At 34.5% G+C, this 27,821-nt stretch overlaps 1 protein-coding gene and 1 long non-coding RNA gene across 3 annotated transcripts in view; one reads left to right on the top strand and one right to left on the bottom strand.

The window, feature by feature from the left end:
• Nucleotides 1–27,821, bottom strand: part of ALCAM (activated leukocyte cell adhesion molecule) — a 135,823-nt gene that overhangs the window by 15,619 nt on the left and 92,383 nt on the right. Inside the window, exons 4-13 of one of the 2 annotated variants that reach the window (XM_039365022.1) lie at nucleotides 23,193–23,257; nucleotides 19,991–20,078; nucleotides 16,587–16,769; nucleotides 13,212–13,339; nucleotides 12,713–12,842; nucleotides 7,785–7,897; nucleotides 6,524–6,659; nucleotides 6,023–6,150; nucleotides 3,777–3,909; nucleotides 1,876–1,914 (exon numbers count right to left, since the gene is read on the bottom strand). In XM_039365022.1, coding sequence (XP_039220956.1) covers nucleotides 1,876–1,914; nucleotides 3,777–3,909; nucleotides 6,023–6,150; nucleotides 6,524–6,659; nucleotides 7,785–7,897; nucleotides 12,713–12,842; nucleotides 13,212–13,339; nucleotides 16,587–16,769; nucleotides 19,991–20,078; nucleotides 23,193–23,257 — 1,143 coding nt within the window. The remainder of the gene's footprint in view (nucleotides 1–1,875; nucleotides 1,915–3,776; nucleotides 3,910–6,022; nucleotides 6,151–6,523; nucleotides 6,660–7,784; nucleotides 7,898–12,712; nucleotides 12,843–13,211; nucleotides 13,340–16,586; nucleotides 16,770–19,990; nucleotides 20,079–23,192; nucleotides 23,258–27,821) is intronic. The other variant, XM_039365023.1, reaches the window with a different exon arrangement.
• Nucleotides 16,776–27,821, top strand: part of LOC120317947 — a 28,724-nt gene continuing 17,678 nt past the window's right edge. The window contains exon 1 of the long non-coding RNA XR_005559364.1: nucleotides 16,776–17,865. This is a non-coding gene — a long non-coding RNA (uncharacterized LOC120317947). The remainder of the gene's footprint in view (nucleotides 17,866–27,821) is intronic.

The raw sequence follows: 27,821 nt of genomic DNA on the forward strand, positions 1-27,821 counted from the left end.
TTGAGATTTTCTAGTTCTGGGTGGAAAAGAAAAGGAAAAACAGAACCACACAAACTGCCAAATATTTTCTATTTTACATTAAATCTCAATGCAGATTTAGCATTATTGCTTCTCATAGAGGCTTCTTCTGTGCACACACTTTCATTGAGTATAAATGCTGTTGGATACTGTTTAAAAACTGTTCTTGATTATCTAATCAATTTGATCAGTTGCCCTAACTGCACCCATCAAATAGATTATTTTTGACAATGCCAGAATACTTGAGCCATTATACTGTGTGAGAAACTAATATAAATGGTTTCTGTACTTTTTCCTGCAAAATAAAAAAAAATGGTTCTTTGTTAAGTCTATATAATAAAGTATGCAAAGATAGATAGGTAGATAGATAGATGATAAACTAATATAAATGGTTTCTGTACTTTTTCCTGCAAAATAAAAAAAATGGTTCTTTGTTAAGTCTATATAATAAAGTATACAAAGATAGGTAGATAGATAGATGATAGATAGAAGATAGATCTATCTATCTTCCATCTATCTATCATATATATATACAGGTTGCTAACAAAGAATAAAGAGAGAACTGGTATAGTTATTTCGAGTTCCTTTAACTCTCTTCAGCCAGACTTACTCTTCTGAGATTCGAACCTGGGATAGATATATATATATATATATATATATATATATATATATATATATATATATATATATATATATATATATCTGAGGTTTTCGCGGGTGTTTGTATGTAGGTCTTTGGTTGTTCGGGTTTTCTCCCGCGTAAAATTGGAAGTGTCTTGGCGACGTTTCGACGAAGTCCCATTCGTCATCTTCAGGCTGGTGTTTTCAGCTTCGTGCTTCGAGCAGCTGCTCGAAGCACGAAGCTGAAAACACCAGCCTGAGATGACGAATGGGACTTCGTCGAAACGTCGCCAAGACACTTCCAATTTTACGCGGGAGAAAACCCGAACAACCAAAGACCTACATATATATATATATATATATATATATATATATATATATATATATATATATATCAGCTATGCAAGTAAAAATATGACTCTCTCTCTCTCTCTCTCTCTCTCTCTCTCTCTCTCTATATATATTATATATATATATAATATATATATATATATATATATATATATATGAGAGAGAGAGAGAGAGGAGATAAGTACTAGAGCAAATGATTTAAGGATTACAGCCTTCTTTGTTAAATATCATATATTAAATACTGTTAAATACTAAATACAGTGGTACCTCAGTACTCATTGTTAATTGGATCTGGGAGGCATGATAAGTACCAGAAATGAGAACCAAACATTTTTTTTCTCATACAGAATAAAGTAGGGAGTCATAGGCAGTCGACATTGACAAGTTCTAGCTTGTATGTTGAGTACCAAACAAATGATGAGTACCAGGACAATATTTTCATGTCAAAATGCATTGAGCATTAAATTTGATGAGTTTCAAAGGAGTACCAAGGTACCACTGTATTACATACTCATTTTAGTTCCATATGAAGAGCAATGTAAACTTGTCAAAAATAGTTTTTTTCTCAAAAATACAACTTTTTCTTACTATCCTTGTGTGCTTAGGTTAGATTTAGATTTAGGCAAATGTTGACTTTTCTGAAATCAGTTAAGACCTTGGACATTATTACTGTTTCCAATGAAATTTGCATGACGATGTTTGAGTTAAACTTTTATTTTACATAGTGATGTATTAGTACTATTTTGACTGCATAGCAGTTAAAACCTAGCATTTAAAATTATTTCTATTTATTTTCCTTTTTAGAACCCTACCCTTAATCCAGAAAAATAAGTATAACTGTTTTGAATTAATAGTATTAAATGTGGAATATTTTTATGTTCTTACCACTTTTTTCTTCTGGTTCATCAGATTCTGGAATACTTACTGAAACAAAGGAACAACAACAAAATAAAGCTGCTGATATCTAAGTCACCTTCAAAATTTTCACCTTTAAAGATATTTAATAATCTATATTTCAGCTGAGCCCAAAATATTCTTAATGCGGCATCAGCCTCAAAACAAAATGATTAATCTTATTTTTAAGGCAGCAATCTTTATTTTGTATCTATAATGCATCATGTGAAAATGCTTTATTCTAAAAAATGACAAGTTTAATCTTACAAATGCCTAGTCAGAAGAAGTATTTATGTGTTGTTTTGTCCTGCATTCTGACTTTTTGTCACTTTATTACTGTAGACAGAGAGATGATTAAACTTTAGCACCATTGAATGAATTTAGAGGTCAACCTTTGATCAACTCTTTTGGACACCCTACACAGAATGAGAAGAGCCATCAAACAATTCATAGGAATTGCCCTAGATAGCTTCACTGAAAATCCCATAGTATAGGCTGCAAAACTGAGAATAATATAATTTATACATTTCAGGAATTTGGTAAATGGTACAAAAGTGTTCTATATATAGAAGTAAATTTTTATAATATGATAAGCTTATTCTTTGAATGGTTAATAATTTGTCTAACTACATAATTGTCTATTGTGCACTTATTTGTTATGTTGGTCTTCACATGTTCTTCTGGAGACAGCACATTAATTGTAATTCAAAATTGGAACATAAGAAACAGATAATTCAACAGTATTAATTCCTGTCATAATTCATATGAATATGTAGTTGTGTGTTAAAGACAACTACTGAATAATTAGTGACAGAGTTCATATATAATGCACATCCATCCATTAGTTTCTACAAAGTTTACTTTCCATACTTATGGCAAGAAATTGTGCACCATTGGTAATTTCTTAAGGAAAAGGACTGGTTTAAAAGAATGACTAAAAAGTGTATTAATAAGATGAAATGTTCATATTACAGAACCTATTTTAGAACCGCTGTTAAATTGCATATTCAGTAATAACTGATTTTCCATTAGTGCTATGCTGACGAGAAGAAAAATGAGAAACTCAAAGACTACATGCACGGAATAAGAGTGTTGACTATCATTAATGGCTCTCAACTTTGACAGCACCCTAAATTATATTTAAAAAATGAAAACAGAAGTTTCTCAATGTATTCTATTATAACCTTTAATTATGGAGACATAATTTAGTCCAGGTCTGAGGTAGCATTGTTTAATTTAAAATTGGTAACCTGTTGTCACCTTAACAATAGTCTACCACAGCAGCAAATCTCAGTAAATTCACTGGACTGTATTTCTTGGTTAATTACATGAATATATTTATTGAACAACCAAGGGGAAGAATATGTCCATACAGATGGAAGAAAAACTTTGCTGTCTCTTTTACCCTGTTACTATGATGCAAGCAAGGTCTGGATTAAATGGTTCCTCTGCTTTTAGATATCAACCCACCTATAGGATTGCTCTTTTAAAAAGAAAACAGGTAGTTCTCAGATTACAAGAATTTTTTTTCAAAAGAATGACAACAAGAATGAAATATATAAAACCAAGAGATGATGAACTCTTATTATGGGGTCAGATAGTATGGAGACTAATCAGTTAACAGTGTGTAAGTACAATCAAATTCATTTGCTCTTCTGCAGATATTCTGGAAAAATAACAAATATCAGAAATAAGATGCTAATATACATGTCTTTTGTTAATGGGAGGACAATGAAGTAACTCATAAACAAAATTCTAACATGGAGCCACCTACATGTGAGTAAGAATACTAAGAATTGTTATGTAAGGGTGAATGAATAATGAAATATAATCACCTTTGGACTTTTCTTCATATTTCTTCTTTAATATATTAAAAATAAATAAATACTTACTAGCAGATACATTCAAAGATGTGACAGCTCTTTCTAGTAGATTTTCAGCAATGCAGGTTAATGTAATATTTTCTTCAGGAGCAATTTTGATTTTACTAATAAATTTTCCATTGATATATTTAGTCTCTTCTGTCTGGAAACAAGTTTTCAAAATGGTTATTTCAAAGTAGGAAGAATCTGTATGGACAGGTTTGTATGTGTGCATGCCTATTCATTCTCTTTGGCTAACTATATTGATGACATACATGCATGAACCGTAGTACTCTGATTTAAGACTTATTCTGTAAATTTATTTTCTTCTGTTTATTTCTATTACTTACTTACTTAATTTAATTTGCCACTTCTTTATGATAAGGCAACTCTGATAATAAATAAATCCATCACCTATATCTACTGCTGTAGTCTCCAGATCAATTTTCTATGCTACTAAATGGGATTTTTTTTGCTTGTTTTTGCACCTTTGATTACTGGCAATTACAATGATTAATCCATGCATTTTTTTCTTAGCAATACTTTGGAAGTGATTTGCCATTGCCTTCTTCCTAAGATGGGAGGGAGTGATTGACCCAAAGTCACTAAGCTGATTTCATGCCAAAGAGATGAATAGAACTCAGTTCTCTAATTTCTAGCCTTATATCTTAGTCACCAACTCTCTTATTATTGGTTATTTATATATATATTAATAAAAACCTTAATTTGCAAAAATTATGATCCAGTTAACTGCATGCTATGCATGTATGTGTGTATATAATGTAAATTTATCCTATAAGAAAACCAGTGCAGTTTTGGAGTTTGATTTTATATTAGTAAAACAATATTATATACACTAGGAACTATTGAAAACCTGTTCCTTACACTTGACTATGAGTGTGACTGTTACATTATTTTTATATTATTTGTTTATTTTTTGATTGTTTTTAATTTTTATGTATACCACACAAATTATGGTTTGCTTTATAAATTAAAATTTAACTAAATACATAATTAACTATTATTTGAAATTGTACTTGAAACAGAATACTATACCTTCATTTTCTTTTGTACTTTTTATATACATTATGGATTATACATTATCAATATACAATTTACTGAACTGTAAATTGCTTCAGTAAGTTATATATTGATAATGTACAGATCACAATGCATACAAAAAGCCAAAGAATTACCGGACGACAAAAAAAAAAAAAAAGCACCCCTTCATCCCAGTAAACAGCAACCCAATACAGACACTAGATAACCTGACCAAGAAAACCCTTAAAGTCCTAACTAAGAATGGTCAAATCAGAAAAGAAAAACAATGGTGGATAAAAAGCAGTGTACCTGTCATCCCATATGTCTTTGCCCCAAAATACACAGCCCAACATATCTCTCTGTCCAACTCCATCATTATCAGGGATCTTAACATACAACATAGCTAAAGAGCTTTCAAAAAAGCTTGAGCAACTCAGAAAGGAGAGAAAATATTCTATTTTTTTATTACTGCCTTCATTCATGAGAAAATATTCTATCAATTCTCCAATATAGTGGCTCCAAAAAAATCAAAGATCTAATAATAGAATAAGACGAGATTATGATTTCAGTTGATTTTTTTACAGCCAGAGGCCCAGAACTAGCAAAATAATACATGGCAGCAGTACTACACAGCACACCCAACCAAACCAAATACATTAAGATCCAAATCATGGAACTCATCAATCTCTGTTTCACTACCTACTTTTAGTTTGATGGACAAATATACCAACAAATCAGAGAAACTAATGCAGCCTCTAGAAACTATAGAACTCTCACACATAAAATCAAAAGTATGGATCTGGTATGTAGATGACATCTTTGTCATAATAAAAAAGGAACAACTAGATGAAATAATCAACAGCATTTTCAAGGAATAAAATTCATAAGGAGATAAGAAAATATCAACACACTACCCTTCCTGTATATCCTCATCAGCAGAGGAAATGCAGCAAATTAGAAACAGAAGCCCATTGAAAAACCACTCACATTTACTAAATGTTCCATTACCAGAAGTAATAACCCAACCTGTCACAAGAGCTGCTGTGTAAGAACATTATTTAGATGAGCACAAACTCACTAGAGCAACCCAGAATACCAGAAAAGGGCAGCAGGTCATCTTTTATTATTTAGTCTGATAATGAAACAACCAAGTTCAGAAGGCAGTAAGAAGTTCACAATACTGTATCTGTTGCAGTTGAAATAAACATACAGAAAATAGCGAAAAAATTACTTGCTTTATTTATGACACCTCCACTGCTAGTCCACTGTACTGCAGGTTTGGGAAATCCTTCTACATGACAGGCTATAGTTTTATAAGATCCATCTGTGCTGGTTCTCTTCGACATTTTGATCTGAGGCTTTCCTTAAAACGCAAAACAATTTTTTAAATTGTTTATTTATTGCTACGTTCATAGTGATGAATCACCATGGGATTCAAGACCAATTAAAATACATTAAACAGTACAAATTTGAAACCACTTAATCTTATTCAAGCCCATATTTTTCATGTCCCATATATGTGTATGTGTGTATGTACACACATACACATACACAGAGAGACATGAAGCTGAATCATAAAAAAAATTCTTAAAAGATAGACAAATATTTTTAATTTTATTTTTATTTGTAGTGCTACATTTAAGTGAGTATTTTATAGCTGGTAAGCATTTCATAATTATGTAGCAACATACAAACTAGACACAACAACAATAGAGAATAGTAAGAATCTACATTACCTTGTACTATCAGTGTCAGAATTTGACTTTTCTTTAAGCCTTCAACTTCTTGTAAAGTTGTTTCACAGATGTAATTTCCTGCATCTTGGTACTGCAAACTTGAAAAAGAAGGACTTGACCGCATTCTGTTATTATCCTATTTAAAAAAAAAAAAAAAGCCCATATCCTTAGGAACCTACTTTCTTCAAGGAAAAAAAAATTCAAAATTCCTCAACTCAATTAGTTTGAAATAAGCAATTTGGAGAGTACTAGCAAGCAATTTTTACTGATTCTCCAATTAAACTGTATTTAATACTAAATTAAAAAAAAATCTACTTACATTGTTATCTGCACTAAAACCCTTGTTTTTTATGTTTTAAAAAATGATTACAGTACAACTTGACCCTTATTATTGTATTTATCAATAAAAATATTTATTTTCACTTCTCAATTTGTCATGGTAACTTTCCACAAGTTATGCAATGCAATCCCTCCTTCTAAATTAAAGCAGAGCTTGTAATTTCCTTCCATAAATTTGAAGACAAAGGGTGGCTATCTAGTCTCTGATTAGAGGTGTCCAGGAAAGAGGAGCCCACCAGCTCTTGTAGTAATTAGTTTTGGCCTGAACAAAATGTCTTAGATTTACTTCAATGAAGACGTGCACAATACAGAGACAACCTCATTTTTCTCCTCAAATTGAAGAGGCAATTGCAAATATGCTTCAACTTGCATTTTTTTTAATTCTTTCAAATAACTCTTACAAGGACTACAGTATGCTTTGGATCCAACAGAAATTTTTGAGAGGACTATTCAGCATTCTTCAGAACTTACCAGAAGAGGTTTCTGTGCAAGTGTTATGCTAAGGAGTAGCTAAGCAAATAGAAACAACACACTTGTTTGGTTTCACTGCTTAAAATGAAAGGGCCATATTGCTTCATGAAGCAATTTTATGGGAGATTATCACTCAAATTTTCAGAAAAGTAAAACAGCTGTTTGAGGATTTGACAGTTTTAACTGGTTCTGGGTCAAGTAGTTTTAATAGTTAGAAAGCTTTTTCCAAGTTTAAATTAAACTTAACAATACATTAAATGCAGGTAGTATTTTGCCCATGTTTAATAATTTCTTCCTTCTGCATATTAAACATTACAATTTAGGAAACAATTTTGGAAGAGTTTTAATATCTGTGCACAATATTTAGAGGGCTGCATTTGGTCTTTGGCCTTAGACTGATGAACTTTAAGGATCATCATTCCAGATACAGTAATGAGTTAAGAATACTTACCTTCAGCCAGAACACAGTAGCATTTTTACTGGAAGAAATTGTACAAGATACAGGCAATGCTTCTCCGATCTGTTTAATAACTTCTCCACTGGGAGTAAGTGACAAATCCAAATCTATGTTGAAGAAATTCAGGATTGTTATTCATAAACATTGCTTACTGTGATTTAAAAAAGCAAAAAGAAAGAAAGAAAGAAAGAAAGAAAGAAAGAAAGAAAGAAAGAAAGAAAGAAAGAAAGAAAGAAAAGGCAGAATTGTTTGGTAATTTCAGTTATAGCTACAACAATTAGACAATTACTTTTCACAAAAGGACAGAAAATAAATTTCTGAAGAAGAAATATTTGCATGTACAGTACTATATGTGTGTATGTACTGCATGTGTGTTTGTAAGAGTGAATGAATATACACACACAAACATACATATATGTATAATCAATGGATAGCATAAAATGGAACACTTCATTTTTTATTTTTAAAAGCTTTTTCGGTAAAGAAAAATATGAAAATGAGAAAATGGTAAGAAGTACTCTATCTGTATATTTTTTTCTTTAAAGAAACAATATTTAGAAGAGTAAGAAGCATTTCAATACAATTACTTCTTTCTTCAATCTTGTTTCCATGATGCATTCTAGCACCAGCAGTACAACAGTTTCAGAATTAATTGAAAAAATCCAAAAGTTATAATTCATTCACCAAACACTTCCAGCACCATCAAATTTAGTTTGTTTTTAAAACATTCGGCATTGACACACTATGTAAATTTTAGTTCACATGGCACATATTTGTTTGTCCTATCTTAGCTTATGTTTTCTGACCACCCAATATTCATTACTGTTGTTTCAAACAACTGATAAATTAGCCATCAACAGATAAACAGACATATACAATATCTACATATTATACAAAAGAGACAATCAACAAGCCAAAATGGGAACAAAAAGACCAAACCACTTTCCCTTCAGCAACCAGCACTCAGAGGAGCATAGATTAACTCCAACATTAACATCGGGTCAAACAATAGCCCAATCAAGGAACTGCCAAACAAGCCAAGAGTAAATAAATCCACCAAAGAACCTCTAAGACCACCGCCACCAATAATCAGAGGGAAAGCCAGTAGAAAATAAACTGAGAGCAAATCACACTCCTTACTAGCATTGATGATACTAGTCTGGGTAATGAAACATCTGCAAGAAAATAATCAAGCTCAGAGAGCACCAAGGACTCCTCATTTTAAAAAATGCTAGTTCCATATGGGTGAACAGATAAAAAGTCTTTGGCTTTGTAAATCATTTGTACCATAACAAAAATGGTGCAAGGTCTGAAGGACAAAACAGGAGAGACTGGAGGAAATCAGTAAAAGGAAAGGGGGGACTTGATTGAAACCTTTAACTATATGAAGGGTGCGAATAAGGTTCTAGAAGGCAGCATTTTCAGTATAAAACAAAAATCAAGAACATGGGGACATAACCTCAAACTGACAGGATGGAAGTTTAAAAGTAATGTTAGAAAGTATTACATCCCAGAAAGAGTAGTGGAAGCTTACTTCCAATGGAGGTAATGGGTCAATAATCAGTAACATATGTTTATTTCCAACAAAAACAAACAAACAAACAAATAATAAAATATATAAAAATAATAAAAAACATGTTTCCTTGAATCCATATTATATTTTTCACCTTTATCTTATACAAGAAAATGAACTTGTATAATGGCATTACTCTTTTCTCCAGTGTGCTAAATGCTCAGTATTTACCATCGATGCTATTACATGGCAAGATTTTTCCCATTTTCAGATGTGAAAATAAAGACAGATGCTTTGATACATTCTTCAGCGCTGTGTTGATTTCTTACTTTCTATATTTTTCAGTGATTTAAAAATTATATACTATAGTTTTTTGAAAATGTTAAAGTTATTTCTAGATCATTAAGTATCAATATACTCAAAGTTGCTATATTTAAAACCCACATTTTAATTAATTAATTAATTAATTATTAATTTATTTAATTTATTGAGTAACACTCAAATCAATTTTCTATCAATTTAGACTCCTCCTGAATTGATACCTTATCTACAGACATGAAAGCATAAGTAAAATAAATATATAAAGTAGTTAAACTTATTTATCAGTGCTTTTAAAACTAGAAAGAAGGGTGAGGCTATTGTATGTCAATTCAAAATTTATTGTTAAACTCTTGAAATGTATTTTGACTTGATATGATAGAATTACATGTGAGAATGTGAAGAACTGAGCAGAGGTTTTCTAGGAGCCTCTTCTCTCATATAAAAGCCTTCTGCCACCTACCCCAAAACAAAGATTACTGGGGAGGAGGGCACACCTTGAGGAAGGGATAATAGTAAGAGCCTACCCCAAGGCTCTGTTCTGGGCCCAGTGCTCTTCAACATCTTCATCAATGATTTGGATGAAGGGATAGATGGGAAACTCATCAAATTTGCAGACGACACCAAGCTAGCAGGAATAGCCAACACTCCCGAAGACAGGCTTAAGATACAGAAGGATCTTGACAGACTTGAACATTGGGCACTATCTAATAAAATGAAATTCAATGGTGAAAAAATTAAGGTTCTACATTTAGGCAAGAAAAACCAAATGCACAGGTATAGTATAGGCCAGGGGGTATCTTGCTCAATAATAGTAACTGTGAGAGGAATCTTGGAGTCCTAGTGGACAATCACTTAAATATGAACCAGCAGTGTGCTACAGCTGCAAAAAAAAAAGCCAACACAGTGGTAGGCTGCATTAACAGAGGGATAGAATCAAGATCATGTGAAGTGTTAATACCACTTTATAATGCCTTGGTAAGGCAACGCTTGGAATACTGTATCCAGTTTTGGTCACCATGATGTAAAAAAAATGTTGAAACTCTAGAAAGAGTGGAGAGAAGAGCAACAAAAATGATCAGGGGACTAGAGGCTAAAGCATATAAGGAATGGTTGCTGGAATTGGGAATGTCTAATATAATGAAGAGAAGGACAAGGGGTGACATGATAGCAGTGTTCCAATATCTCAGGGGCTGCTACATAGAAAAGGGAGTCAAGGTATTCTCCAAAGCACCTGAGGGCAGGACAAGAAGCAATGGATGGAAACTAATCAAGGAGAGAAGCAACTTAGAACTAAGAAGAAATTTCCTGGCCGTAAGAACAATTAATTAGTGGAACAACTTGCTTTCAGAAATTGTGAATGCTCCAACACTGGAAATTTTTAAGAAGAGACTGGATAACCATTTGTCTGAAATGATATAAGGTTTCCTGCCTAAGCAGGGGGTTGGACTAGAAGACCTCCAAGGTCCCTTCTAACTCTCTTATTCTACAGATAATAGGACTATACGTAGATATGTATTTTTCCTGTTCTAAATGTGGGTTGTGGAATAAAGTGAAGTCCATAATGCAAACTCTCAGCCTAGGTATTCTTAGTATGTATCTAAGATACAGAGATAAGTAAAATGTAATATATTCATATTTTGATTAGAAGATTGAAACTAAAACTTTTTCTAAGAAAAAAATAAAAATATTAAACCCATCAAAATAGTAAGATTAAAATTAACTACATTTTTCCTAAGTTTACCTTTTTAGTTACTTTTTTAATGCATTACACAATTTCATTTATCGTATATGCCAGCGTATAAGGCGACTTCTGCAAGCGCTAAAATCGGCGCCAAAGACAGGGGTCGTCTTATACGCCGAGTCGTCTTATACGCCGGAAATACTGGTAGTTTCTGGCGTATAAGACGACGTTCTAGGAATGCGGCTCGGCGACAAAGACGGGTGTTGTCTTATACGCCAGGTCGCCTTGTACGCCAGCATATACGGTACCTTTTATCTTCATCTTTTTAATCATACATAACAGCTTGAGATTTTCACTTATTTTCCTATGATAAATCTACTTCCAAATTAATATCAACTTCATGTAAAATAGAATTGCAGTTCTGAATTAAGTGGCATTACAATAAGCAGAATAAGAAGCACATCTTACAAAGATATTATTTATTTTTTGTATTTTAAAACTTTCATTAAGAATGTTCCTAGTTTGATGCAAGTATGTACATACTAAAACGGGGTTTTTTTTCCTTCAGAAACACACTATTATTGGTGAGCATACTGACAGATTTATTAATAAATCAAGTAAATCCTTTGATTAAGCAACTAAAATGTCTATCTGAGAGAAAACCTTCAGATATATTAGCTCAAGCAGAAATAAATCTCTGCCACAGTCTCATTCCACTCTAGATGAATTGAAGAAGTGAGAGTTTTTGTGTGCTTTATGATGAATTATTTCCTATAAACCCAAAAACCCTCATGACAATTTTTGATAGTGTATTTTATCCTATGATAAAGGAATGCAAATAGGAAAAATAGGATTATATTCATAAGCAAGGGCACCTATATCAATATTTTCTGACATGCAGAAACACTAAAATGCAGGAAAATAATAACTGAGGGCACTCCCTTTCAATGGACTATCCTAACCATACATCTTATGTGACATACAAATGCAGTCTCTAATCCTTAATTCTAGAATATCTTTCTCTCTCTCTCCCTACCTTCCCAGTAACAAAACCACCATATTATAACTGTGGAATAATACAATATTCTCTTTCTTTATGCTTTAAGCAGTCCAAATGTTAAAGATAAGAAAATAAGAAAATATTGATATTCCACATGAAATCTGAATATCAGTTAAAAACAAAATCAGAACATTAGAGGCAAAAAGAGAAAAACAAACAGATGAATGGAAAAAATCATACCTCTGAACTTTTAAAATAAATCTCAGATATGAATTTTTTTAAAAAAAAATAACTTGGCTTAACTATGACAGAAACATCCATGTATAATTTAATCAAGAGACAAAAGCCTTGGCATATATTACAAAATGATGTACGACTACAAGAAAGAATGAAAAAAAATTACTTACAATGTACTGTAATTGTTGTGGAATCTATCAAACTTTCATCAGTCAGAGAACATCTGTATTTGCCTGTTGCATTTCTTCTTACATCAGTCAACACATGAAAACTGGAACTTCGAATTGGTCCCAGCTCTCCCTTTTAAAAAAATGTTAAATAAAAGTTTTCAATACAGTAAAATAAGATTTTGTGTATAGCTTCTACAGAAGTTTACTTATGTTTTCAGGGTTTTTTTGTACTATTGTTTCTTGCTTCAGCCTTCTTGATAAATTTTATATAAACTTGATGATACCACATAGTGAACTAGTGTATACTGTTGTAGTGTACACATTTTAAAAATAAAACTGAATGAAATTTAGAGGAAAAAAACAAAAAAAATAACCGGGAAGGTAGGAATGGAAAGATGTGAGGCTGATTAACAGAATAGTGTGAGAAAGGGATCCTCTTGTCTAAACCAAATTGCGTCTTTCCCAAATTTAAGAGGTTTTACAGATAAGCAATACTTACTGGGATGAAAAATAAGAACTCTTGAGGTGGAGGATTACCATTTCCTGAACATTTTAGGGTAATGTTATCACCTTCCTTTATTGTTTTCCTTTGTGAAAGAATCTCAATCTGAACCTTTTCAGTGGGATCTGTAAAGCAACATAAATTGGTTAATAATCTGACTTTTGCAAATACATAAGATAGGTAAAATAAACATGTATGAATCAAAGGCAGTGAAGCTCTATAAATCAAGAACTTTATGCCAAATAAAAGTGCTAGGGCTAGCCTGGGGTTGTCTTGACAAAAAATCGGGTTGTCTTAGCTGGCAAATCACCAGTGTGACAATCTTGATTCAGAGCTTCTACTCTTCCTCTCCAAATGGTGCTCTCAAGACTTATGTCACCTTCCCATTTAGTAATTGCATAATCAGCATATAGCAATAGCAATTAGACTTACATACCGTTCCATAGTGCTGTAGAGCACTCTCTGAGTGTTTACAAATGTCAGCATATTGCTTCCAAGAAGGAAGGCTGAGTCAGTCTGCAGCCAATCAGGATTGAATTCCTGACTGTGGGCAGAGCTAGCCTGCAATACTGCATTCTAACCACTGACCATCACTGCTCATATATGTGAAACATGACTGTAAAAAGGGGGTCTCCAAATTTGTATAGTAATAGTAGTAAAGTTGGAAGGGACCTTGGAGGTCATCTAGTCCAACCCCCTGCTCGGGCAGGAAACCCTACACCATTTCGGACAAATGGCTGTCCAGTCTCTTCTTAAAAACTTCCAGTGTTGGAGCATTTACTGCTTCTGGCGGCAAGCTGTTCCACTGATTAATTGTTCTCACTGTCAGGAAGTTTCTCCTTAGTTCTAGGTTGCTTCTCTCCTTGATTAGTTTCCACCCGTTGCTTCTTGTCCTGCCTTCAGGTGCTTTGGAAAATAGCTTAATTCCCCCTTCTTTATGGCAGCCCCTGAGATATTGGAATACTGCTATCATGTCCCCCCTTGTCCTTCTCTTCGTTAAACTAGACATACCCAATTCTCGCAACCGTTCCTTATATGTTCTAGCCTCCAGTCCCCTAATCATCTTTGTTGCTCTTCTCTGTACTCTTTCTAGAGTCTCAACATCTTTTTTACATCGTGGTGACCAAAACTGGATGCAGTATTCCAAGTGTGGCCTTACCAAGGCATTGAAGAGTGGTATTAATACTTCACGTGATCTTGATTCTATCCCTCGGTTAATGCAGCCTAGCACTGTGTTGGCCTTTTTGGCAGCTGCAGCACACTGCTGGCTCATATTTAAGTGATTGTCTACTAGGACTCCGAGGTCCCTCTCACAGTTACTACTATTGAGCATGGTGCCACCTATGCTGTACTTGTGCATTTGGTTTTTCTTGCCTAAATGTAGAACCTTGCTTTTTTCACCATTGAATTTCATTTTGTTAGTTAGTGCCCAGTGTTCCAGTCTGTCCAGATCCTTCTGTACCTGAAGCCTGTCTTCTGGAGTGTTGGCTATTCCTGCCAGCTTGGTGTCATCTGCAAATTTGATGAGTTCCCCATCTATCCCTTCATCCAAATCGTTGATGAAGATGTTGAAGAGTACTGGGCCCAGAACAGAGCCCTGGGGCACCCCACTACACACTTCCCTCCCTATAGATGCAGTTCCACTGAGGACCACTCGCTGAGTACGGCCGGTCAGCCAGCTACGGATCCATCTGGTGGTGGTTCTGTCTACCCCACATTTTTCTATCTTGTCAAGTAGTAGGTTGTGACCTACTTTATCAAATGCCTTACTGAAGTCCAAGTAAATTATGTCCACAGCATTCCTCTGATCCACTAATTTTGTCACTTGGTCAAAGAAGGCAATAAGATTTGTCTGGCATGATCTATTTTTGACAAACCCATGTTGGCTTTTAGTAATGACTTTGTTTGCCTCTAGGTGTTCGTTGATTCGTTGTTTGATTATCTTTTCCAGGATCTTCCCAGGTAGTGAGGTCAGGCTGATAGGTCTGTAATTTCCTGGATCCATTTTTTTTCCTTTTTTGAGGATGGGAACTACATCAGCTCTTTTCCAGTCCTCTGGTAGTTCCCCTGTGTTCCAGGATCTTTGAAAAATATAGTTCAGTGGCTCCGATATCACATCTGCCAGTTCCTTCAAGATTTGTATCTCTGTAGATTCTCAATCACCCAGGTCATGGTTATCCCAAAGGTGCTTTTCAAAAGGCAACTGGACTTTCTTGGTTTTTTTTTTTCCTTTGAAGATGTTTTGCTTCTCCAGTTCTTCATCTTCCAGAATTCCCCAGCCAGCATGGTTTGCTGAGGAATTCTAGGAGTTAAAGTTCACAAGTTTTAAAGTTGCCAAGTTTGAAGACCCCTACTGTAAAACCTTACTGCAGTTCAGAATTTTGGAATGAAAGACTTAAATAATCAGTCTCTCTCTCCCTCCCTCTCTCTCTCTCTCTCTGTGTGTGTGTGTGTGTGTGTGCATGCGTGCCTTTGAGCAAGTGTTTACTCTGCCCACTGCTTAGACATGTTCCTGCAGTTTTCTTGACAAAATTTTTAGAAGTGGTTTGTCATTGCCTCCTGCCTAGGGAGGATAGAAATGATTAGACCAAGATTGCCCAACTTGGTTTCATGCCTAAGGCAGGGTTAGTTCTCACAGTTTTCTGGTTTCTAATGAGTGTCTTAACCATTAGATTAAAGACACTGAAGCTAAAATATATAAAATAAAGTATATATATATATATATATATATATATATATATATATATATATATATATATATATATATATATATATATAAAAATATAAATAAAACCCTGGTGCAGCATATTTTGCCTGAAGGTACATCTTCAAAAAAGAAATCAAATAAATCACATTATAAGTTAATCTCCTCTTTAAAAAGTTTGTAAATTCATAGATATTTGGTGGCAACCTGATTTTCCTTTAGTCAGTTGAGAATGTGTTACATAAATGAACAAAACCTAGAACAGGATAAATGATATATAGCCTTTGTCTCAGGTTTTGCCAACCATCATGAACATTGCTGAGAATTTTCAGCATTGCTGTTATATATTCACAGAGTACTCATTTGGGGAAAATCTACTCAGAGGCTTATAAGAGAATATTCCACTGCATTGTGTAGGTAGTTTGGGCTGTAAGTCAAATATTAGAAACCACATGTTACAGCAGATTTCATTCTTGCTTCTTAATTTAAAGGAATAAATTTTCTCAAAAGGGAAGGGCAAAACATGGCAAACAACTGCATGTACATGAATATGTTATGCTTGTCTGATTTTTGGAAATGCATCACTTGTGCAAAATCTATGTTAGGAAGTTATTTATCTGACAATAAATTGCTAGTTTTTTAATGCAGTAAACCATTCGTGAACTTACAGTAAATGTCAAGGACTGCTGATTCTGATCGTATTATCTCTGGTCCAGTTGGTCCAAAATATGTTACAGTGCAGGTGAACTGTGCACCAGTGTCATCCTTTGTTGGTTTATATTTTAGGGAAGATTTGATGGTATAGAGTCCACTGGCTTTATCTAGATCAGTTTGTTCATCTATGACAACAGCTTTTAAAAGAAAAGGCATGATTTACACAAGGTTATTTGCAAACAAAAAGTGTAAATTCTAGTGATTCTATTTAGGATATCCAAGTGGAATTAATACTAAGTTTGTGTATGTCTAATCCTAAATTTATTAATTTAAATGGAATAACCAAATAATAATAGAGTTGGAAGGAATGTTGGAGGTCTTCTAGTCCAACCCCTATTCAAGCAGGAGACCCTCTTATCACCAATGTACACAAGCAGATTGATCCCTTAGGATAGGTTTGCATGCAATTTAATTTGCTCTCCATATTCCATTTCCACTGTTTATAGCACCTGGCCTCTGAGGAAAACAGAAGGAATTTCTCTGATTAAATAAGACAAAGTGACAAGAGATATATGTGGAAGACAGAGACTTCAAACAGTAAATAGAGAAGAAAGTAATAAATTTAAAAGTTTTTTTCGCCTTCTCAAACAGAAAACAATGCCTAATATATATTGCAATGGGTCTAAATGTGACAGGTTGAAATAATTTTGGTTTAAAATTTATTGGTTTTTCCAGACAATTGGTTGGATTCAAAGTTTTCAAAGCTGTGCCATTAAAATCAGTGAGATCTGTTAGATTCAATCCTGTTGATTTCATGGGGACATATCTATTTTAAGGTCTATGCTAAACACAGTCAAGTCTGCTTCCAACCCTTGACTTTAGAAAGCAGACTATTAAGCTGCTCACAATGTTGAAGCACTTAGTGGAGCTTCTATACCACATCCAATCCACATCCAAAGAGCTATGGTTTCCATGCAAAAAAAAAAAAAAAAAAAAAAGACAAATAGACAGCTTTAGTGATTCATTTGGTAGCTTCCTAGAGAGATTTGTTTGACATGGGTATAGGTCATAAAAGATAGAGGAGCAGGTGAACTTTGATAGGAGGATAAGAAATGCGGGTCATCTCCTTCAGAATGGAATGGCTTTATGACTTCATCCCTGCAGACTAAAGTGTCAGTTACTTTCAGTTATCAGTTATCAGAGTGAAGATGCCTTCCTAGAGGTGAGCTGCTCTTCAGCAGAGCTCCTGGACTCTGGGGAAGCTTTCCTCATTTGGAGCCAACTCTTAGAGAGGTAAGTGACATTGAATATTTGGGTTATATTTAAGGTAGAAGTGAGGCTGAGAGCATTAGGGCAGGGATGAGAATGATGATGAAAGGGTGAGAAATAGGCTGAGAATTTTGGTAAGGTTGAGAGTCAGTGTCAGGATCAGGTGAAGGGGAGGGGGACAAAGAGGTAGAGCAAGATGGGTAGGAGGGGAAGGGGACAGGATAAAGAGGAGAGGGAAGGGAGGGGAGAAGAATGAAGAAGAATGGACCTGATAGGAAATGGGAGGAGAGGGGTACCAGACAGGAAGAGAAGGGAGGCAGAAATGATAATGCCTTTATTACTTCATTGAGGCAGATAAGAAAGAGCTAAGAAAGAGGGAGGGAGAGGGAAAATGGAGGAGGGGAGGAGAGGGAGAGAGAGATAGGGAAGATGAATGGATGGAGGACAAAGAGGTACAGTGGGCCAGAGTGGAATAGCAAGAGGGCAGGGGAGAAGAGTAGAGGAATGGGACAGAGAGTAGAAAGATGAGTAAGAGTGAATGAGGGGGGATTGTAATATTTTCATGATTTCATCCATGCAGATTATCAAAGGTAGTGACCGAGCAAGGAAGAGTGAGGATAAGGGAAATGGATAGGAAAGGGGCAGAGACAGTAGGGGAGGGGAATAAGTAGGCAGAAGGAGACAAATAGGTGGAGGGGAAGAGAGGAGAAGGCAGAAGTGAGGCAGGGATAGAAGAACTGAGGGGGAAAGCAAGGACAATGGGATGTGGAGGTGGACAGGAAGGGGCAAGGCAGTGTGACAGCGACGAGCAGGGATATGAGCAGGGGAATTTGGAGGAGAGGGATGTAGAGAAGAGCAGTAGGGGCAAGGGCAGGGAAATAAAATTAGATTAGAATTAGAATAGAATTAAAAAATAAATGAATAGGATAGGATAGGATAGGATAGGATAGGATAGGATAGGATAGGATAGGATAGGATAGGATAGGACAGGACAGGATAGGACAGGACAGGTAAGATAGGAGTTAGAATTACAGTAGAATAAATGTAGAATTGAATTAGATTACAAGAGAATTAAAACAAAAAAGAATAAGAATTAGAATACAATTAGAATTAGAATAGAACAAATGAAGAATTGAAACAGATTAGAAGAAAATTGGAATAGAATAGAATAAGAACTAGACTACAATTAGAATAGTTTTAGAATTAGAACAGAACGAATTAAAAGTAAAAATAGAATTACAATTTGAAAGAATTACAATTCAAGTAGAATTAGAGCAGAATTTGAACAGAACAGAATTAGAATGTGAATAGAATTTGAATTAGAATAGAAATAGAATATAATTAGAATTAGAAAAGAATTAGAATAGTATAGATTTAGAATAAAATAGAATTAGACCAAAATTAAAATTGGAATAGAACAGAATTAGATTAAAATAGATTTAGAATAAGAATAGAATTATAGCTAGAATAACATTAGAATATAATTAGAATTATAGAATTAGAATTTGAACAGAATTAGAATATAAAAGAATTAGAAAGCATAAAACAGAATTAAAATTAAAAGAATAAGAATTAGAATAGAATTATATATTAGAATTTGAACAGAATTAAAATAGAATAGAACAGAATTAGAATCAGAATCACATTAGAAAAAAATTGGAACTATAGAATAAATAAAAGTATGTATAAACAATATATAGTTGTTTCAGGATCAATTTGAGTTTTATACTGCACTTGTTTTTTTTATACTGCTTTGTTTATGAATGCATGATGCAATAAAAGTATGGCTTATCAGCTGGCTCATCACAAGAATTTGAAGCTGGTTTGGACTGAGAGGGAGTGATTGGTCCCAAATCAGCTTGTTAGTTTTGGGCCTAAGGAGGCCTAAAATTAAAGGGTTCTCATTCAGCACTTAATGACTATATCATACTGGCTCCTAGATAACAGTTAAAGAACTACCTTAAATTGTGTCAATAATTATTATTTTTAAAAATTGATAAAAATACAATAAAATCCAACCATCATTGTTTACTATGTTAATTGCAGCATTGTTAACAAGGCTAATGATGTTCATGCTTAAAATAACTTTAAACTGATAGGTGAAGATAAACAAACATGTATGCAATAACATCTAGATACAAAATCTTACCTTCTTCAGCATGTTGCAAAATAGCTCCATTCTTAAACCATGTTATGTTTCCTGCAGGATAACCATCTCTTGTAATACATTCCCCAAGCTAAGAATTCAAATACACAATTTGGTTATGGATTTCATCTTACTGGACATTGCATATTCTTTTGTTCATAATAGATAGCCTTCACTTAACCAAGTTTTTTCAGTGACTGTTCAAAGTTATGATAGCATTGAACTATTGGTAGGCACATATCAAGTCCTTGAAATTATGACCATTGAGCACCTCCAAGGCCATGTGATCAAAATTAGAATGACCACTTGCATTTACAACAGAAGGATGTGCTTCAACTTCTCATCCACCTATCTCTTCATCTATGTCCTGCGTTCTGCTACTCTTGCCACCAAGGGCCAGTCCAGGTCCATCTCAGCAGCAGGAGGAGGAAAAAGATATCAAAGATATATTTGTGGCAGGGTGACAAACTAAGGATGATGGGTTGGCAGGAGCAGCAAAGTACAAAGTGCTGGGGGTAGCAGAGACCAGAACATTTAGGGCAGCGAAGTAGGGGGATCCAAGTTAAACCAAAAGCCGGAGATGGGTGAGTGCGATAGGCATGTGTGGGGAACAGTTTAAAGCAGAGTGAAGGAAGGAGAAGTGGGAGGTCCTAGCGTAATAACTGCAACCAAGACTGCTGAAATTGCCATCACTAAATGATGTGGTCACGTCATTTTTCATCTAACAACTACATCACTCGATAGTGGAAATTCTGGTCCCAGTTAGGTCATCAAGTAAGGACTACCTGTATACTTAAAGTTATTATTTTCAACACATCTATTTTTGTACATTTGTCAACGTTGCTAACATGGGATGTTTTTGCTTTGACAATAGTTAGAGATGCATTTTCTTCTTATATTTTACTTTTAGAGTTAGATGATGCTGGGGGGGGGATGAATGTGCATGGGAGTTTAGTTAGACATAACAATACTGTATCTAGTGTGAGAACTAAGGTTTTTGAAATAAGAGATGATAAGAATTGGCGGGTTGGAGAACTGGAGGGAAAGTCTGCATTTCAAACTAATTGGGGAATGTGATTTATGACTGTAAATTAGAGGAGGGAATTGTGCTTTGACATTATGTGCTCAGGGGAGGGAAATTCAGATTTTGGCTTTGGCTATGTAAGTGCCGATGCTATGCGTCTCGAATAAAGATTCTTTAAGGTAAACAATGCCTCGAACTCTTTGAAGAGTTTCATCTGTTGGGAACCATGACAATATGATTATAAAAGAAGCTTTCCTCACAAGGAGGGATGGTAGTAACTGTGCTGCAAATGATGTGCTTTTCTTGCAGTTACATTTCCAATATACTAGTATAGGATTCACACTAAATTGCTCTGCTGTGCCTTACATATGGGATGTCTGAAGACTTTCCTGTTACATTTTTTGTCTTGCAAGTCTACATTTCATTAAGCTTTTAAATCAATTGTTGTATACCCCATTATTTAGCCTTAGTGTAGCTACTAGAACATGGATACACTATGAAAGAAATATAAGAAATTAAAGAATGTTAGATACAAGGATAAATTATTTGAAATAATCAAATAAATGTACCGTATATTCCGGTGTATAAGGCGACCCAGCGTATAAGACGACCCCCAACTTCGGCGCCGAGTCGCATGCCTAGAAAGTCATCTTATATGCCGGAAACTACTGTTATTTCCGGCATATAAGACGACTCGGTGTATAAGACGACCTCCGACTTCGGTGCTGATTTCAATGCTTTCGAAAGTCGTCTTATACGCCGAAAAGTATGGTAGATATCATTGGGCTATAAAGAAAATCCTGCATGAAATTAAAAAATAAATACATAAGATATCTATTAAACCATAATACATGTAGTCCTTGACCTACGACCACATTGGGACTGGAATTTTGGTCATTAAGTGATGCATCATATGACTAAATTCAATTATATGTTCCCTTTTACTGTAGTTGATAGGCAAATCACCATGGTGGTTAAGCAAACTGCATGGTTGTTAAGTAAATCACATAGTTGTTAAGCAAGTGCTGCTTCCCTAGTTGACTTTGCTTCTTGGAAGTTGGCTGGGTAGGTAGCAAATTTTGACCACAAGAAACTGCAACCACTGTAAATAAGAGCCAGTTGCCAAAATTGTGATCATGTGACTGTGTGATGATTGCAACTTTGAGGATGGGTCATAGGTCACTTTTTCCAAGGCACCTGTAACTTTGAACTGTTATTAAATGAATGGCCATAGGTCGAGGACTACCTATTATTATACCTAGGAAGGGAAGGTGGTGATAGCACAACTGTTTCTATGTATAAATTCCACAAATAAAGCTATGGAATCTGTATAAAGGTTTTGATTGCAAAATGTAGCAAATAATTCCACTTGAAATGTTTTCCTAATAAAATATATTTTGAGCATCTTCCTTACAGGAAAGAGCTACCTTAGGTTTAGCAGCAACTTATTCCATAAATAGGTTTCACTATGCAGAAAGCTGTATTTATTTACAATCTGTAAAATGTGGCCAATTTTATGTAGAATGCAGTCTGCCTTTAAAGCCTTTTTTATTTTTTTAAAAAGCTTCTTTTTTATGGTTACCATATATGCCGGCGTACAAGGCGACCCGGCGTATAAGACGACCCTCGTCTTTATCGCCGGACCGCATTCTTAGAACGTCATTTTATATGCCAGAAACTACCAGTATTTCCGGCGTATAAGACGACTCAGCGTATAAGACGACCCCCGTCTTTGGCGCCGATTTCAGCGCTCGTGGAAGTCGCCTTATACGCCGGCATTTATAGTACATTGTTTTCTGTTTGCTGGCTGATGAGCTATGTAGGATGGGAGGATCTAATGCTAATGCTTTTCTGTTTAAACCCTAATATAATCCTTGCCTTTAACATACTAAATTCATGTAAAAAATCCCAGCAAAATAAGACAGTTGTCAAGTTCTGTGAGGCTGGCAAACACAAGAAACAAGGACAACCTAGATTTCTGTAACAGAATTCTGAAAGCCCATGGAATCAATTCCCCCATTGAACGTATCCCTAGTATAATTAAAGTGAAGTTTCTCTGAATCTGCACCCCTCTTTTGTGGATTGAAGTGTCCCTTTTTGCCATGGTCCCTTTTCTATTCTGTTTTCCAAGACATAACAGATCAGCTTAAAGGTATTTAACAGAAAAAAAAGTTCACTTACCAGTTTTAGCTCTTCCGTTTCTAGAAATTCTGCTTGATTTACAATTTCAGGCTGTGATGGCTGCTCTGTTTTTTGTTTTTAGTGAAAAAAAAATGATAAAGACTTGGGTTATATTTCAACTTTCAAATATTTGGGACTGAGTCACATACAGAGAGTCCTCAATGAATGTTTGCCTGTCACCATACAAAGTTACTACAGCACTGAGAAAGTAATTTTACAGTCCTTCCTTGCACTTACTACAATCACAGCATTCCTGAACTCTTGTAATTGAGATTGAGCGCTTCTCAACAAGTGGGCATTTATAGCCTTTGCAGTGTCTCACAGTGATTGCCATTTGCACACTTCACAGTTGGCTTCCAACAAGTACAATCAATGGAAAAGCCAGCAATAAAATCACAAATCACACTCACATGATATCTCAATTAATGACTTCAGGTGATTTCTTAATAACACCAAGAAGTAAGGTCATTAAGTTAGTTACAGCCATGCAATATCTGGCTTATCAATAAATCACTTAGTGACAGATTTGCTGGGCCCAATTGTAGTCATTAAATGAGGACTACCTGTATGCAGATTTCTCAGCATAGATGGAATCAAATCAGGTGAGAACCTGAAAACTTGATTGTAATAGAACTATATTTTGATATTATTTATATAAAGAACCCAAATCTAGGAATTTTTTTATTGGCCAAGTGTGATTGGACACACAAGGAATTTGCCTCCAGTGCATAAGCTCTTAGTATACATACAAGTAATAGTGATAATCATGATCATATACAACATGAAAATACATTCATCATAAATCATGAAATACAACACTTCATCGTAAATCATAAGATGCAACACTTAGTGATAGTCACAGAGTACTAGCTAAGCAAACAACATAAATCATACTAGAATACTAAAAAAAGCAATATAAATTGTAAGATAAAGCAGCAAAGTTATAGTCATAAGGATAGGTAATAGGAAAGATGAGTATCATAGTAATACAGCTTTATTAAGTATTTTGATAGTGTTGTAGGAATTAGTTCTTAAGCAGAGTGACAGCATGGGGAAAAAAACTGTCCTTGTGTCTAGTTGTTCTGGTGTGCAATGCCCTATAGCGTTGTCTTAAGGGAAGAAGTTGAAATACTTTATGTCCAGGATATGAGGTGTCTGTAGATATTTTCTCAGTTCTGCAGTATACAGGTCCGCAATGGAAGGCAGGCTGGTAGCAATTGTTTTTCTGCAGTTCTAACTATACGCTGAAGTCTATGTCTGTCTTGTTTGGTTGCAGATCTAAACAGACAATTATAGAGGTGAAAATGACAGACTCAATAATTCCTTTGTAGAACTGTATTAGCAGCTCCTTGGGCAGTCTAGTTTTCTGAGTTGGTGCAGGAAAAACATTCTTTGTTGTGCTTTTTTGATGACATTTTTGATGTTAAGTATCCATTTTAAATCTTGAGATATTATAGAACCTAGAAACTTGAAGGTCTCTACTGTTGATACTATGTGTCTAATATTGTAAGAGGTTGAAGAATAGTAGGGTTTTTCCTAAAGTCTACTATCATTTCTACAGTTTTGAGTGTGTTCAGTTCAAGATTGTTCCAGCTGCACCACAAGGCTAGTTGTTCAACCTTCTGTCTGTATCTGATTTTTTGTTGTCTGGAATGAGGCCAATCACTATTATATCATCTGCAAACTTCAATACTTTAACAGAGGGATCTTTTGAGATACAGTCATTGTATGTAGAGAGAAGAGAAGTGGAGAGAGCACATAGCCCTGGGGGCACCCTGTGCTAATTGTACAGGTGTCTGGTGTGATTTTGTCTAGCTTCACTTGCTGTTTCCTGTCTATTAGAAAGCTTATGATCCACTTTCAGGTGTGGTCAGGCACGGCTAGCTGATTTAGTTTAGTGAGATGAATATCTGGAATGATGGTATTAAATGCCAAGCTGAAATCTACAAAAAGGACTCTTGCATAGATCTTTGGAGATTCAAGATGTTGTAGAACGTAGTGCAGAGTCTTATTAACAGCATCCTCTGCTGATTATTTGCTTGGTAGGCAAACTGCAAGGGGTCTATCAGTAGATTCGTGATGGTTTTCAAGTGGGCCAGCACTAATTTTTCAAAGATTTTCATAATATGGATGTCAAATTATTGTAACAGCACTGATGGATCTAAGCCATCTGTTACTAACCAGAAAAAAGTATCTATAAATTGTTAATATCAATAAATATGTTGATAACTCTTGGGTTGCAAAGCAAAGAAATTTGCCAAGAGATGTGGTAATTTACTTTGGGAAAAGATCCCTGCGCAATGAAATTATACAAGCTTTTTACAATAAGAGGTTTCAGATTGCTGCACAAGATGTTATAATTTTAAAGGAGATCCCATCTAAAATTTTAAGAAGAAGAACGGAGTTTGCTTTTTTAGCAGATGAACTTAAAAAGAGGCAGATGCCGTTTAGATGGGATATTCCGATTGGAATAGTGGTGAGCTATGCGGGGACACGTCATAGACTTAATACTGTTTTTAAAGCAAAGGAGTTTTATACTTCGGTCCTGGGAGCACGCTCATCACCACCTATAATTTTAAAGTTTTGGAAGAGAAGAAGGTAGAACAGCAGTCTGAAGAAGCTGCATTGATGAAAGTTGGAAAACTACAGACTGAGGGGTCTCAACAAGTTGAGATGAAGGAGCAGAGAATGACTTGGGCAGCATACAAATGCAAGGAAAAGGAACAACAGAAAAAGGAGGTTAAAGAAGTCTTACAAGAATTTGTTTCTGAGTCTGTGGGAGAAGCAAGACCTAAGAGTTCTTTGGTGCAATCTTCAATGGTAGATCTTCAAGCAGCTTTCTCGAGGTTATTGGATAAGAGAGATGGGTAAAGAATGTAAAGATTGTTTCAAGGTTATTGACAGATTATAGCCCATTGCGGATGGAACTGGTTATTGGAAAAGAGGAGAGAAGATTATGGAGACTGAATGAAAACTTTAGATAAGAAGTGTATGTTTAGAAACTTAAGGAGCATTTAAAGGAATATTTTGTTTTAAATATGTATAAGGGAATTTCAATGGTACAAGTAATGCTTATATGTGTGTTTTTGATTGTGATGACAAAGAAAGATGGATAAACTTTATATAATATAAGTATGATATTAGAAAATATTGTTTAGCTTTTTGAATAATTTATACTTAAAGTTTATAATATCTTAATGGTGGACTAGACTCCAATTAATTTACTTTATATGAAATATGATATTTTGTAATGTTATTAAGTTAGGGAGATGATTGGTTTATTAATTGTGAAAGAAACAGAAGTTGTGAATTATAGATAAAATAAATTATAATGGTAAATTGGTAGGATTGTAATGACAAAGAAATTATTTTAATGTTAAATTTAATTACAGCGGTATGGTTGTTAATAGGATAGTATTGGAAGAAGGGTTTTTTTTCTTCTTTTTTTTCTTTTTTTCTTTCTTCTTTTTCTCTTTCTGTTTTTCATACATAATGGAGTTAAAGTACTTAATAATTCGTTTATTGAATGTAATTATATTTGTTTGAGGTTTATTTGAGTTTAAAAGTTTTTTCTTTTAAGTTTTAGCTAACCCTGTATTCAGCTCTGGGAAGAAGGAGGGAGGGTTTTGGGGAAGGCTGGGAGGGATTGGGGAAGGGGTTTTTTATTGTAAAATTGTAAAAATGTATAATAATAATAATAAAAAATATGTTGACTCAGTTGATAGCTAAGGAAAAAAAGCAAATTCAGCGCTAGAAATCATGAAGAAATGACTTAAAAATTAAATTGTCAACATTACAATGCATTTATACAAACCTAGTTAGACTGCATTTGAGATACTGCAAAATTCTAATGACCACATTTCTAAAAGGATATAATAGATCTAAATAAGGTATAGAAAGGTAACAAAAATTATTTGAGTACTCAAATGACATCTTTATAAGAAAAAGCTACAAGGTTTGGTCATTTTAGGCTTGGAAGTAAGATAATGAGAGCATGAGGGGAGGGGGGTGCTGGTATGATTAAGGTAAAGTTTATGAATTTGTGAAAAGCACCAAAATAAGTTTTTCTCTTTTTCTGACAATATTAGGCCCATGGGCCGTCCAAAGAAACTGACTGGAAGGAGATTTTGAACAGAGAAAGGAAATACTTTTGCATGCAGAACATTATTAACCTCTGAAATTCATTGCCACAGGAAATGATAATATCCACTGACTTGGATGACATTAAAGAGGCATTGAATAAATTAATGGAGGATAGTTTTATCAACTCTCTTGAACAGTCAGTGTTATCTCTGATTAGGAGCAGCATGTCTACAATACCAGTTGAAAGAAAATAATATGAGAGACAGAGTTCCATTTCGTGGTGTGAAAAGCCTAGTCATCTGTTTGGCAAATTTTGAGAAAAGTGCTCAATTAAAACTGGTAGGACTATTCTTATATTCTCATGGTCAATTAACCACAGAAAAACTAAAAGCAGGTTGGAGATTAATGGAACAATTATAACACTATAACACTCTCCCATTAAATTGACAGTAAGATTTATTCTTTAAAAAGATTTCTCCCAGTCATCCTCCCCAACTTGCTTCATAGATCAGAGATTTTAGTTTTTCAATGCTTTGCTATAAAAAA

The sequence above is a fragment of the Crotalus tigris genome, unplaced genomic scaffold (assembly GCF_016545835.1).
Source record: "Crotalus tigris isolate CLP2741 ecotype Arizona unplaced genomic scaffold, ASM1654583v1 scf7180000019944.6993514239:2294586, whole genome shotgun sequence".
Taxonomy (NCBI): domain Eukaryota; kingdom Metazoa; phylum Chordata; class Lepidosauria; order Squamata; family Viperidae; genus Crotalus; species Crotalus tigris.